The following is a 14,672-nucleotide window of genomic DNA, read 5'->3' on the forward strand; positions in this document are numbered from 1 at the left end:
GGTATTTTCCGGACAGCTTTTGTTTTTCTTGTGTTGTAATAATTTGCAATAACACAGAAAATAATAGAAAAGCGGCTTAAATGGTTACGTTGTTATATATTAAAAAGACATTAAGGTAAACAATGGCTACAATGTAGTTATTTAATTTTATTTGCAATTAAAACAATTATTTTAATTTTTAATTTTCTTTTTTTTTCGTTTGTTTAGTAATAATCAATGCCCAACAATGAAAACCAAGCCGAAAATTGTAATCTAAATAAATTCCAGTTTGATATTCGAAACGCCACTGGTTTATATTAGTCCGAATGAATACATCAGAGACACACATACATGCAGACAGATGTACGGGTTTGCCATAGCCATTCATTTATGTAATATAATTATTTAAAGCATCGCGGCTGTCTGTTCGGTTTGTTTACTGTTGCCTAAACCTAAGAACTTATGCATAAAACCGGCCATTTTTATTTATTATTATACAATTGAACGCCGTGTACGAAATTCGAGTACTACGAACAAAGCTACGATGACAGACAACTAGGATTGCAATGGGTGTGTGTGTATCTGTAGGTGTATGTGTGTGTGTGTGTTTGGTTGTATGCTAAGTATAATTTATATATACGTATACATATGCTATGGTGTAGTATAAAAATATATATATATATTTATATATCAAGATGTTTGTTTAGTTCAGTAAATCTATATGCCTGTTTAGGATTTACATGCCGAGCAGGCACTCGGAATTGCCGGTTATGTCGGCAAACTGCGCTGGCTACGCCTGCGTCACAAAGTACATCTCGCCCGAGGAGCCAACGACCACGGCATGCGTATCACCCGGCCCAGCTGTGCCGCTAAGCGCATTGGGGGCAGCCGCTATCATGCTGGACATGTCAGTGCCATTGCTGACAATGCTGACGGCACCGCTGAATGCGGCATTTGAGCTGGTGACAATTGTTTGTGTTTCGCTGCCATTGCTGCTGGCATGGTCCGTGTTCTCGACATGCTGCTGCAGATTGTCGATGTTATCGTAGAGAGTGGAGCATTCGCCGCACTTGTACAACGGGTCAACGCATTCCGGGTGCTTGCGCTCCACGTGCCAGCGCAGATTGGCCGCATTGGAGAAGTTCTTGCGGCAATTGGACACACCACAGCAATAGGCGCGCTGCTGATGCGTCTGCCTGTGCCTATAGAGTATCGCTTTCGATTTGAATGTGCGATTGCATATGTTGCACAATGGGGTACTCGTTTCAGCATCGTGCGTTTTCATGTGCATGCGCAGCATGCCCGGCCCCTTGAAGCTCTTCAGACAGATTTCGCACTGCGGCTGCTTCTTGCAATTGGCCCGTATCCAGTTGGTGTGCGAATGCATGTGATTCTGCAAGCCCTTGAACTGCCGAAACTCAGTACTGCACAGATGGCAAATGTAACGCCCAGAGCCCAGCGGCGATGTGTGTTGCCTGATAAATTCCGTGACCAGATTCGCATCTATCTCGTAATTATCATCGGCGCCCGCTGCTGCAATCACCGAGGCGGTCTGCACCAACTGTCGCGAATTGGATGCGGCTAGTTTGCTGCTTATAGTTGGTGGACTGTGCTGATGGTTGCAGGGTGTCTCCACCAGTTGATTACTATGCGTTTGCGCATTGGCACGACGTGCGCGCTTCGCTGAACTGGGCGTGGGACTGGGCGTATTGCTGACATGTAACGTGGGCGCCACCAACGTATCATGGCCAAACTCGACCACAGCATTTTCTAGCGATATGCTATGTATGTCTACGGATTGCTGTTGTTGTTGCTGCTGTTGCTCCTGCAACTCTTGCTGCTGCTGTGCCTCGGCATCGATAAAGGCCTGGTCAATATCGCTGGCACTGACATCGCCATCGGTCGGCTCCATAATGGCATAGTGCAGCTCATCATCCACATCGCCGCCAAGGCCGTGATCCTGATCATCGGTTATGTACTCGCAGTCATCGACATGCGTCATGGCATCCCCATCTACATCTCCTTCCCCATCGTCAAGCATATCTTCATCTAATTGTATTTCCTCAATGATGAAATTGTCATCGTCGTCATCCTCGTGCTTGACGCCATCCTCGTGATGCAGCAGCTGCTCGTCAAAGTATTCGTCGGCCTCCTGCTCTTGTGTGTCGCTGTGCGTGAGCTCCTCGTCAAGTAGGACTTGATGTTGTTGCTCCTTTAGAAAATCCTGCTGCTGGTCATCGTCCAGCACAATCGTCTCGAACGTGTGATCCTTGCCATCCAACTGCTCATAGACCTCTTCTAGCTCCTCATCATCCATTTCGGCATCGTCCAAAAGCTGCACATCTGCATCTGCTAGCGAAGCCCCACTACTTGTCGTGCACATGTCCGTTGTGGTCGTCGTTGTGATCGCCGGCGCCATGCTACGCTGCGGCACCAACTGCACCAGTTGGAGGGTCTGTGTGCCGTTCGGCTGCTGGACAATTTGCAGCGTTTGGCCATTTGGCGCCTGCAGCAACTGCGGCAGAAATTGTGCTTGTGCTGAGGCCGTGGCATTCGTTGTCGTCGTTTGCGCGCCTATAATCTGCGCCAGCTGCGGCGTCACAATTTGCGTTGTTATGAACTGGCCGTTCGGCAAGAGGATTTGCTGCGCTGTCGTTGTTGGCATAAGTTGCGCAGGCGCCGGCTGCAGCGTGGGCAACTGAATCTGTTGTATCTGCTGTTGTTGCTGCTGAGTAACTAACTGTGGAGGCGGCGGCGGTGGCGCAGGCTCCGGCAACAACTGTACCACATCTTGCTGTTTTTTAGACTGCCGTGAAGTTCCTTTGCGCAGCAACGGCTTCAGTTTGTTTTTGGGCTATTTGAGAATAAAAAAAGAGTCGATAAATGTAAATTGGCTAAGGAATTGCGCGGGGATTTGTACCTTCTGTTGTTGTTGTTGTTGATGATGCTGCTGCTGCTGCTGTGGTTGCTGCACCAGGAATATAGACGACTGTTGTTGTTGTTGCTGCTGCTGCTGCTGTTGTTGTTGCTGTTGCAGCTGCTGCTGCTGCTGCATAATTTGTTGTTCAAGTTTCTGTTGCTGCTCCTCAAGCTGCTGCTGCTGCTTGAGCTGCTTTTGTAACAGCTTCTGCTGTTTTCGCTCTTGCGGCGTCAGCGACTCATCCATCACCATTCGCACCGTCAGGCTTTTAATATATTCACGTAGTTCCTTGTCGCTGCGCTCAACGAGCGACTTAAATGCATGATTTCGACTGACCGCATGGACACATTGCACACATATTTTATCGGGCCAGCCCTCGGTAGGCTCGACGCGCACGCTGGTGCAATCCATAAGCATTTCGGGCACTTTTTCGCTAAAAAGTGGACGCATTTCCTTGCGCTCCGAAATGCATAAGCGACAGATTTTGTCCAATTCAAGCACCTTCTTGCGGTCCATCATGACGCTAGCTTCACTGTACACTTTAATTGCAGTTTCCTTCTACAACACATTAAGATATGTTAAACTTGTTGCTTGCTTCTATGATAATCCTAGCCAAAGGCAAATATGTATGAGAACTTTTTGATAAGCGTTATTTTAAATTTGGCGCTTAAGAAACTCTGGCAGCGCTAGAGCTTGGTCAACGCTCTGGCAACTCATCGCTAGCGGTGCAAGCAGGATGGCTATACAGCCGACACGACACGACAACGACGACAACTAGTTATACACAATTTAGCATCCTGGTATTGGTGCGAGCGAAAAATCATATTTTAACTACTTTCGCAGCTAGCGACACAAATGTTTTTTATATTTGTACACTTTATATTTACACCAATTATTCGATTAGTTTCTCATACGTTTTGCACTTTGGTTCAAGGTTTTTAAGAACACAGTCCAGCGTTTGACTTACCCAAGCAGTATTTATGTAATTTATGTGGCCTCCCTTCGTCTTTGCACTGCATTCGATATTAATTCTTTTTAAATATGGCCGCGTCACACAATTTCCGAACGAAAAACCCAATTATTTCACATTTTAAGCACTGAGCGCGAGTTTGTTTTGAAATGATGCGAAACAAAAACAAATGCGGCACCAGTTGGTTATTCTGGCAAGTAAATGAAATAACTAGACTTCGACCAGTGCCAAATTAATAAAAATTCAATGAATGAAATTTCCGTGCAAACGCAATGGTGCTGTTTCTGCTTTTGTCTTCTTCTGTCGACTGCAGAATGCGCGAGGCAGCTGAAACGACGTGAAACGACGATTACCCACACATTTGCGTCACACATATATAGCTCTCTTTTTTTGTTTCGCCCCGTCTTCTGCTTGTGTGAGTGAGATATGCGTATGTGGCGTGGCTATGGCCTAGGGCTGCCAACTCGATCAGACAAAAATACACCAAAATTCGTGCAGAAAACAAACAACAAATACTTATACACATGCAAACGCTTTGTGTTAGCAGAATAAAACGTTTTGTGCGATTAAGATAATTTTCTAACAGATTGATCATAACAATTTGTTATTATCTGAAGAACTTAATTACTTACCTAAATGTGTTTTAAAAGTGGCAGTCCGCAGATTTCACATTTCACAACACGCACAAACACTTTCAGAACTTCGCTGTGCCTTGCGCTTTTTGCGACTTTTTGTCGTCCGGACTTGCTCTTTTTTTTATAGCTTGGCACATTTAAAAATATGCAAATAATTTTCACCAAACACTGACTTGATTTTATACACCCACGTAACAGCTGCGCCGGGTACGAATACTTTAAGGACTGTCATGCCATGATGAAAGCTTTTGGTAAGGTGCTGTTAAAACGGGCGTCATTTCAGCTGTGCGAAAATGTGACGTCACAAGTACAGTGCTTTAACATCTAGCATATATCGATAAGATTATGTTAATAACATCTGTAGCTGTTTATCAATCAGCTGTTAGATAGCGGTTATAGAAATTCTTTTGCAAAATAAGGAAATATAAAAAGTATTGTTTAAATTCAGAGAACTTTTATTTTATATCTTGAAATTTTCTGTTGGAAACAAATGTAAAAGTTGCTTATTTCTAGGCAGTGCTTGCGAGCTTGTTGCTAGTGTTGGCAAGCTCGTATTTTTGCCTCTCCTTGGTCTTTTTGTTGTAGACGCGGACAATGCCATACACTAGGGTAACCAGGAGTATACCAAACAACAGGCAACTGATCACAAACCAGGGATAGAAAGAGGAGCTGCCCCCTTGCTGCTCTTCCGCCTCCCACTCTCTAAACTCAATGGAGCCATTTGCACTCATTCTGGCTGGCGCAGCAGCCATGTCCTGGAACAGTGACGCCTTGGCCAGATTATCGGATTCGGGCGCCTCAAATGCCGGCTCGGTACTGTCGATACGCACAAACGTTAACCGGACTGCCGCAATTGGTTGCTTATAGCGCATCAGGCCATGGCCATAGTATTCGTAGATATCGGCATTGAGCTCACGATGCTGATCAACCCACTGGCCAATTATCTCCACCTTCACCTCGCTGCGGGCATCCATTGTGCGTCCATAGTAGGACTGCTCCTGCACATCCATGCCGCCCACACCGTTTGCATCCAGCTCCAGTACAGAACCGCGATGCTCAAGCAGCAGCGGCAGCTGCTCCAGTTTCTCATGCTCATAAATGCTGCTTGTGTTGACCCGAATCTTCTCCACAAACGCATAGCTAAGGCTGCCATAGATGGGTTTACGCTGTGCACTGGGATTTTTAAGCATTCCGCTGCCCAAACGCATTTTATAGCTGTTGGTCACATTGCGCCATGGCAGATACGTGATGTTGCGCAGCTGGTACATCAAAGGCTGCAGCTCCACCAGCACATTTATGTTATCCTCGATGCCATACTGCAATATGAGCGAATGTTATAAAGTATAGTGAAGCCAATACAGCTATTTACTAGCTATATTTGGCCATTTTCAGAAGTCGTTGAAATCGTTGTCTTCAACTGATTTAACTATTTTTAACATTGGCTTTACCGACAATTTGGAAACGGCAATTAGCATGACTGGTGCTCTAGTCGGGAATGACCGACTAGCAGGTACCCAGTTGGGAGCTACTTACAAAGTTGTCCTCGAATATCATGACGACGCATGTAAATAGATTATCCATCACATTGTTGACCAGATCCGTGTGCCTGAAGTGACACAGCTCAGTCTTCTCCCGCTCCACATTGGTCGCCTTGGCTATGTAGCTGAGGCGCTCCTTGGGATTCAGTTCAGCTGCATAATTCTGCAGCATGATCTTGTAAGGTACCCAGGCCAGCATTGTGCTAGCATTTCCATTGCATATGTCACGCTGGGCACCACGTCCACTCAGCTCACCGTTGTGCAGCTTAAAAAAGTGATGATTGCTGCGTTTTATTGTTGTCGAGCCGTGATCCGTGCACATGGTGTCAACGAGGCTTTCCTACGGATTAATCAAAGCGCAAAATACTTGATTTGCCACTCCCATAAATAATTTTCTTATCTGTGCTGTGCACATTATCTAGTCATAGACACTTTTCCCGGTTCCTCGCTTTCTTTATCTCACCTAATTGAATTATGAATATAAAGTGGACGAACCACTCCACATAATCTATATTGCCCATATATATACAAATTGTCTATGAAGCAAAAGGGCCTTGAAATAGTCATTTAAGGATTTTTGCGACAGGTAACTCGTTTTCATTGATCGTCCAAACGAAATCGACTTAATCTTAACTGATTGATGGAATGCCATTTAAGGCAGCAAATTTGAAAGACCATGTGAATAGCTTAAATTGGGAAAATTTTTAAATTTGTTGAAAATGTATCTTTAATTGATTGACATTGCTTTGAATAGGAATGTTCTGAGAACCGAAATGTTATCGGAGTAGTGATAAAAACACTCGAAAATAACTCAAAAATCAGAAGATCTATTCAATATCTGCTATATCTATATACTTACCTTCTCCTTGAGCGTCAGCGTTGTGGCAGTTATGCGACAATTGGTTTCCTTGTCGCTATCAATGACCACATGACGACCTATGTCAGTCAAGAGCAAAGGTTCCGTTTCTATGCAGAAATCCGCACGTTCCTGAAACGCCCGGCAATGTGTGGAAAGGAACAAGATCCACGTTACAAGCGCTACAAATGTGAGCATGTGCATGGTTTAACTTTGAGTGGACGAATTCTTAAGTATTCCGCCGTTGATACGCGCGTCGTCGATGACAAATCGTAACTGAAATTCGCAATTGCAAGTAGTAAGTTATTTTGGTGATCGCCGTCGTTCAATCAGAAGCATTCAACTTGACCGCGAAAACCCGATAAATACCGAACACAGCCATATAACCATATTTATCTGTGGCTGAAGGATAAACTTGAGCGATTCAATTGTGGACATACGAGCAAATCTAATAGCCAAACAGGTGAATTGATTAACATTAACAAAAAAGCGACTGGCCTGCGCGTCATTTCACAATTCAAATCAGTGATAAGATAAAAACTAAGCACTAAAAAGCTACACAACCACCTCGTTCTGATTAGTGGACGTCTATATCGTCATGTTTCCAAACATTTTGCTTGCAACAATAAATAAATACAGTTCATTTTGGGGAACGGCGCTCAGATACAGTGTGTGTTTATGTGAGTGATACAAAAAACAAAGGCAAAACATTTTTAAGTGCAATACATGTAAAAAAATATCAATCGGGAATTAGAAATTGTCCAGTATCTTAAAGCCATCAGACGACCGAATTCTACAATTCCTAGTGGAGTAAAATTTTGTTTTTTGAATTTGTTTTGTTAATCAAAATCATCAATTGTCAAGTACAGCATATAACAATTCATCTGTGAACGAACTTATGTTACTAACGTTTGTTACATTTTGTTAATTCTTTATTTTTAGAAAAGTATATAATTTTAATAAACTCTGTACACTTAGAAATTGTTGAACAATTTTCTTGTTTAATTTTTTCCTTACATTTGCTTATTGCTCTTCAACAGTATTTTTTTTTTTGTGTTTTGGGGCGTTTTTTTACATTGTAATTATTTGTACAAACTTTAACATAAAATAAAATTTAATATAACAGCTAACAAAACTAAGCGATTATATAGCCTATGTTGAATAAGGGGGACAAATCCGATCTCGACATGCTGAAAATAGTAGTTCATTCGTGAGAATATGAAGAAACACGCTAAGAATTCGAGCCAAGGCAGCGAAAAATAGTTGGTTCTAGTCGACTGAGCTTATCTGGACTGTTCTGTACGAGGCGTTTTATTCTGGGAATAAAGATTAGACAATTTAAATGCATGCTGGGTATAAGGAATGGGAATAACCTTTACCATCGCTACTGGCATCGCCTTCAAAGTCGATTTCATCGACATTGGATATAATTTCAAGATCGTCGTCATCGTCATCATCACCGTCATCCATATCGCTATCATTATCATCATCACTGGAGGAATCAAGATCGATAAAGTTGCGATTGCGGTGGCTGCGTAACGGGAAACCCAGAAAATTTGGACCTATGGCAAATGCTAATGCAAGTAGAGCATAAATTTGATGATATAAGATCTACGCCTGGGCACTCACCGTTATCAGAACCGGTATCCGAACCCGTCTCGGAGCCCTCCTCATTGGATTCGGGCAATTCCTCATCATCTTCCTGCAAGCATAGACATAATATTAAATTCAATATCATCCATCTGCCGCATGAGCGTTCTGAGATCGATTGGCGCACCGCCGGCACCGCCCAGTGTACGTGCTCGCCGTCGCACACCAACAATTGAGCTGTTGGGCGCATGCTGGCGAGCCAGATTTGAATTGGCATGTGACGGTAGCCTTAGCCGACTTGGACGACGAGCGCGTGCCTCGTCGTCGTCGGCACCACCAACACCAATGCCAACAGCGTCAGCGTCAGCATCAAGCAAAGCTAAGTTTGGCGCTGGCGTATGGGGGCGTGCCGCCGCCTCTTCGACGATGCGAATCAGCGCAGAGTCACCGCTTGGTGCATTGGCGGGCGGTGGCGGTTCCTCGGACGCGGACGCGCCGCCTCTAACGACACCCTCATCGACGGCCAGGTCCTTAACCGCACGCACCTCTTCCGACCGCTCGCTCTTTTTAACGCCCACGGCATAGATCTTCACATAGGTCTCCTGCTTCGAATCATAGCCGCTGTGATCCTCCACAACAGCAATTAAGCTGCCATTTGCACTAACGCTCAGATCGTTAATGTTACGCTTCACATCGATGGTCGCAATGCTAGAATAGTCGTACGCATCCAAAACATTAAAACTAGTATCATAGGTGGTTGTCTCCATGTCATGGTCTCTATCAGCGCCCAAACTAGCGCCATATATGACATGCATTGGCGAGAACGTGCAATTGCGCTGATCCAGCACCGGCACCGTCTGCAGCAGATGAAACGTGCGCAGATCCCACACCTCCGTGTTGGCTATAATCTGCGAAATAAGACGATTTAAGAACTGAGAATGTAATAGATAGAAGGCAACGCTTACCTCTAAGCAATTGGGATGAAACACGCCCGAGATGCATTGATTAAATTTGTCGAACTTGTGAATTTCCTTGCCGGAGCGCACATCCCAGAGCACGCCATCTGCAAGCATTGAATTATAAAAGACTGTATACTACTACAGCTGCTGGACTCACCTGAGAGTAGCAACTCGTCGGTGCGGCAGAGGGTAGCGCGATTCTTGGTGTACTGATTTGGTATGGTGGGTGTAAACGTCGATACCTTCGAGCCCGTATTGATGTCATATAGCACCGCGCACTACAGAGGCGATAAAAAAATGGTTAGCATTTAATAAGATTAGTAGCAAGAAACTTATTCAAACGTACATCGGTGTGTGTGCCCAGTAAACGATCCTGCGTGGTTTGGCTAAATTCACAGTAGCCGACCTCAGGTAGACGCAGTTTGGAGCGGAACTCGTTGTCGGTGATGGACCACAAAATGGTAGTGCGCAGGCGCCAGAGACTAGTGGTCAGCACCAGACCACCGGCGCGATTCGCCTGAATCGCATCCACGCCGTAAGTGTGGCATATGGAGGAGAACTGCTCGACGCCATCATTCATGTTGAACACCTTGCTCTCACCCTGGTGCGTGCCAACGATCAGGTAATTGCCCACTACGTCACAACATGTGAACTCCAGATCATCGTAGTCGGCGGAGCGCATGGTGCGCCAGGGCGCAAAATGTGTGTGCACATGACGGCGATCGAAGCGTGCGGTATTGAAGCCAGCTTGGGTCCGAAAATGCCTGGAGGTAAGATTATAGTTCGAGCTGACCAAACGACTGGGCCGTGGATCGGGGCATTTGTGCGGCTCGTATAGATCAAACTGCGGACAGGTGGTAACCGGATTGTTGCACAGCGAATGCTGATTGGTTAGATACTCTGTTACAATGCTGTTGAGTGTCACGCGCTTTGGATGCAGCGCTGGAGAAATAGTGAGCTCATCTGGCAGGCCCACAGCGGTGGACTCTACGTTGGCCAAACTGATCTGCTTTTGCAGCGAACGTGTGACCGAAGATGTGGCACGCTCCGTCTTGCGCAGCTTAATGGGTGTCTGTGCGCTGAGGTAACTAAAGTTGGGCACGCCCATGGTAGTGGACGCTGCGCCCGTCGTTGATGAGGAGGCGCCAATGCTGGAGCTGCTGTGTGGCGACATATCCTCCGAAAGACTGCGATTCTGGTCGCCGCTGGACATAATGGCCGCATGGACATCCTGCATGCGACTACGCAAACGACTGCGTGACATTGAACTCAATCCGGCGAGACCTTTGTAGTCGAAGGGCGACTGATGGAAATTGCGGGTCGTTGTCGTCTGCAGGGGCAGACCCACCTCACGCTGCAACATCTGAGCCGTTTGGCTTAGACCCTTGCTCTCCAGATGCTCAAAGATGAGCTGATACAGCTGCTGTTCGTTGTATTGAATTCGCGTCTGGGCAATCACGTTCGCCTTGTGCATATTAGTCAGCGATGGATCTAGCGGATTGTTGAGCGGCTTTGTCTTTCCCGAGATGCGCTCAAGCAGTTCCAGTGCGTACTTTTGGAAAATCACATGTTCGGCTCGCTTCTCCTGCAGTATGGGATCACGCATCAGCGCCTGCAACTGTCCGCTGGCAAATAGCGGAAGCTTGCCCACAATTTGACGAACACGATCGGAGCGTGCCAGGCCAGCCAAGGCGCGGCAGGCCATTCCACGTATGCAGTCGGCATCTGTGATGGGTCCCTTCGTTTGCATAAGCGACAACAACACCACAATACCGTTGTTTGAGCACACCGACTCCCACACCTTCTCGATCAGCTCCTCGGCATATTTCTGGTTCGCCTTGTTTTTTCGTGACGAGTTGGCAAACTTCATAAGACTGCTGCTCCCGCTATCCTTGCGTATAATGGGCGAGCACACACAGTGGCAGAGCACGGCCAGCGCGGATTTTAAGACCTCAGCATCGGCTGTGATCTCGCCGGCCGCTGCGCCCAGCACCGAACAGAAACCGGACGTTGTCGTCTTATCTGGCATTTGAAGCCGTTCGCAGAGCACCAGATATACGCGCGGTATCACACAGCATACGCTCAGCACGTCCAGGGCCGAGCGCACCGTCTCCGAACGGCCACTGTTCACCCAGTCGTAGCTAAAGGCTATGATGCGCAACAGTAATGTGATGCCGCCCAGCTTCATTAGCTGATCCACGGGCTCCCAATGGCCACGTACCGATGTGTGCTCCTGCAGCGTACGCAACTGTTCGTGCAGCTGATCGAATGTCAGCTTGGCGGCCACCGTTGGCTGCTGACTGAAGTAGTGGGTTGAGGAGGACGATGATGTTGCATAGTGTTGGCAGAGAAAATTGTTGTACTTGTAGAAGAAATGGGCCTCCATATAGCGCTTCATTGCTATGCAAACATGTCGCACCATCTGACGAGAAGCGCACTCCACGTCCTCGTTAATATCCGAACCGTTATCGCTGTCATTGTGACTGGGATCCAAAATTTTCAACACCGATATCTGTGGAAAACGAAAAACAAATTATTATCTTTATGTTTTGGCAGTCAAAAAAAAAAAAAACGGTTTACTTACAACATTGTAGAGCTTGCGCAGGCCATCCTGCGAGTCGAACTCATCCAGTATGGCCTTAAACTGAAAGCTTAGGCTGAAGAACATGGTGGCATGGCATTTGGAGGAATCATGACAGCGTCCGAGTATCCACAGTGCATAGCGCACCAGATTTGATATCAATGGACGCGGCATGCTGCATATCCGCTCCATTGCATCCTCACAATAAGCCAAATAGTAAATGGCTATGGAGACGCCTGTTGTGGCCAGACTGGGCCGTGGAACATTCAACAGCAGCTGCAAAAATAAACAAATTGAATAGTGCAACTATTAAGATTTTCAATTGGACTTACCTCCAGGCCGCCGCGCGATATGAACTCCAATGCGAACTTCTTGTGGCAGAGTAGCGAGGCCAGATATTTGAGGACCTCGTAGGCCAAGCAAGTGTCGCGCCTATCTAGCTCTTCGAGATGACCAAAGATCAGTGCCATAACATTATTACCAAATGCCATGGCCAGAAACTCTTGGTACTCGCCCAGACTGGTTAGGAAGCGCAAAATCAGCATCTGGCTGGTGTCCGCTGTTGGCGGATGCAGTGGTATATACATGCGCTTGTAATATCTCGATAGTGGAAACGCATCGCGGCTATTCTCAAACAAAATAGACATATTGGAGGCACTCCCGCTGGCGCCGTTATGCTGCGGCGACTGCGGCGCTGAGGCAGCGCCACAGGCCATCCAGCTAAGCATGCCTGGCGAGAAACTGCTGTCCGCCGAGTTATTGAGCGAGGAGCTTGGCTCTGTTATTGTTGTGTTCTTACTCATGCGACTGCAGGCAAGCAACAGGTGCAGGCGATTAATCATCTTGGGCACCAAGCGCATATTCTGTTCCCGGCAGGTTATCGCAATATCGCTCACCTCCATCGCAGCGGCCAGCAGCCCGGTAGCATAGCTCTGCAGCGGCTCAATGCTGTCCTCCGCCCAGTTGTAGAGACGATTAATGATACCATCCTCCTCAGCGGTCTGAAAAACTGCCGTCGTCTCAAGACCTGGCATTACCACTAATATTAGACGGCAGGCAATTATATTCAGCTCCAGTGAGCTGCGACTTATGTTCTGGCGACTAAAATAGTTATCCCGCAGATAATCGTTGAGTAGCTGAAAATATGATAAGTAAATTTTAGATGCACCGAAATCAATTGTTTATAATTATTAGAATGTAGAATGTGGCTGGTGGTAAACGGACAGCTTACGCCATAAAAATTACTTATTTTTTTGGGTTGAAGGTGAGCGGGATTTTGGAAATTACGGCCCTCAGGTTGAGGGAAAGTTTGATGAAAAACTTCTAAAACAACCTCGTTGTTGTCTTATAAACGATGTTTTCGGTACGAATCTCCGTAATGACAAAATATATATACTTTTAAAATTGCCGTGTTTCTGACTCGGGCGACGCCGGGTAATTTTTTTAAAGCAATTCATATACTTTACATAGTTTTCAGTGTGCCATACCTTGCCCATGAACTGATCCTTTCGAAAGAGCAACTTCAGCAGTAGACCATATTGGCAACTGGGATCGGTGCGATAGGGATGCCTCAAGTCCAAAGGATCTGGATCCTTGCGCATATATGAATCCTTTTCACGCTCAAATATTTCAGCTAGACTGCAATTATCATATATATATAAATATATATACAAGTATAGCTTGTATAGCTTGGGCTCACCTTCTCAGTGTGGGCACTGGATCGTAGCCGTTTTGTGTTTGCTCTTGCTCCCATTTGTCAATTATTTGGGTGAGCTCTTTTTTGGTGGCCGACCGTCTGTCCGCGGCAGGATCGTCGTCGGCATTAGCATTGCCAGCATCATCGGCAACGCTGTCATCTTCGGCGGCAGCCGCGCCCTCGCCCTCACCTTCGGCTTCAGGTTCAGGTTCAGCGTCAGGCTCAGGTTCAGCTTCAACTTCAACTTCTGCACCCGCCTCCAGTGAATTTCCCACGTTTTGTGCTTCAGCATCATCTTCCGCTTGTATAGCTTGATCCAATGCTTCCATCGAACTATCGTCACTTTGGTAGGCAGCCGCAAATACAACATTATCCAAGGCTGCATCATTTAATGCTGCACCACTGGGCATTTCAGCATCGTCTTCCTCCTGCGCCGCGGCATTCGCATTGTTATTCGGATTCGACATTCTTAGAGCGGCCCACGAGGCGAGCGTTCGACACTAGCTCGTTGCGGTGCGCGCCAATTTCTTGATTTCAGCTGATAACACACGTTGCAACTCCGATAAGCGCTTTTATATATATGTATATATATATAGGAATATATATTTATTTAGTACGAATGAGTTTATTAATATGCAAATCCGCTGCCGCTTAACCACGCGCTTCTCTTTTTTGCCAATGAATTAGTGTGACCGTGTGCCTTAGAGAGGAGCGATATATGAGTCTTTTTACATGAATCGCAGAAAAATCGAAGTGGAGTCACGTATGTGAAATGTTGCAGTCAGCTTCCAATCTCTTAAAATCTCGCCAATATATAATTAAACATAAGGAAATAAATAGATTTTTCAGCAAATATGATAAAATATTGTCTCAAAAAAATAGCCATTGTCTAAATTTAATTTGATATCTTTGAAGGAGCCATTGTCACAAGTTAGGAACTACTTATTG

General features: G+C 46.0%; 4 protein-coding genes across 6 annotated transcripts in view; all 4 read right to left on the reverse strand.

Annotated features, from left to right (window-relative positions):
• The window catches only part of Ip6k (Inositol hexakisphosphate kinase), a 29,345-nt gene extending 24,710 nt beyond the window's left edge, over positions 1 to 4,635 (reverse strand). Inside the window, exon 1 of one of the 2 annotated variants that reach the window (XM_070210588.1) lies at positions 4,502 to 4,635. The gene's annotated coding sequence lies outside the window, so the exon portion shown is untranslated. The remainder of the gene's footprint in view (positions 1 to 4,501) is intronic. The other variant, XM_070210587.1, reaches the window with a different exon arrangement.
• On the reverse strand, positions 128 to 4,633 carry LOC6625627 (zinc finger protein 853). Its single transcript, XM_032437456.2, has 4 exons — positions 4,502 to 4,633; positions 3,867 to 4,196; positions 2,900 to 3,457; positions 128 to 2,833 (listed from the first exon to the last, which is right to left on the reverse strand). The coding sequence occupies exons 3-4, from the start codon at positions 3,416 to 3,418 to the stop codon at positions 770 to 772; spliced, it is 2,583 nt and encodes an 860-aa protein (XP_032293347.1). The 5' UTR covers positions 3,419 to 3,457; positions 3,867 to 4,196; positions 4,502 to 4,633; the 3' UTR covers positions 128 to 769.
• Positions 4,636 to 4,929: 294 nt separating the features above from the next.
• LOC6625626 (uncharacterized) lies at positions 4,930 to 7,684 on the reverse strand. The gene is made up of 3 exons (XM_002049034.4): positions 6,902 to 7,684; positions 6,038 to 6,382; positions 4,930 to 5,820 (listed from the first exon to the last, which is right to left on the reverse strand). The coding sequence occupies exons 1-3, from the start codon at positions 7,100 to 7,102 to the stop codon at positions 5,014 to 5,016; spliced, it is 1,353 nt and encodes a 450-aa protein (XP_002049070.2). The 5' UTR covers positions 7,103 to 7,684; the 3' UTR covers positions 4,930 to 5,013.
• A 183-nt stretch (positions 7,685 to 7,867) lies between these two features.
• Positions 7,868 to 14,408, reverse strand: mahj (LisH and WD40 domain-containing protein mahjong). Of its 2 annotated transcripts, none has more exons than XM_032437454.2 (11): positions 13,728 to 14,408; positions 13,516 to 13,666; positions 12,361 to 13,164; positions 12,032 to 12,304; positions 9,794 to 11,959; positions 9,605 to 9,725; positions 9,454 to 9,551; positions 9,034 to 9,396; positions 8,528 to 8,600; positions 8,278 to 8,460; positions 7,868 to 8,214 (listed from the first exon to the last, which is right to left on the reverse strand). In XM_032437454.2, the coding sequence occupies exons 1-11, from the start codon at positions 14,189 to 14,191 to the stop codon at positions 8,210 to 8,212; spliced, it is 4,701 nt and encodes a 1,566-aa protein (XP_032293345.1). In that variant the 5' UTR covers positions 14,192 to 14,408; the 3' UTR covers positions 7,868 to 8,209. The 2 variants fall into 2 exon arrangements, with proteins under 2 accessions (XP_032293345.1, XP_032293344.1); XM_032437453.2 differs by having other exon boundaries at positions 8,278 to 8,472.
• Positions 14,409 to 14,672: the final 264 nt, after the last annotated feature.

This window comes from Drosophila virilis, chromosome 5 (assembly GCF_030788295.1).
Source record: "Drosophila virilis strain 15010-1051.87 chromosome 5, Dvir_AGI_RSII-ME, whole genome shotgun sequence".
Lineage (NCBI taxonomy): Eukaryota > Metazoa > Arthropoda > Insecta > Diptera > Drosophilidae > Drosophila > Drosophila virilis.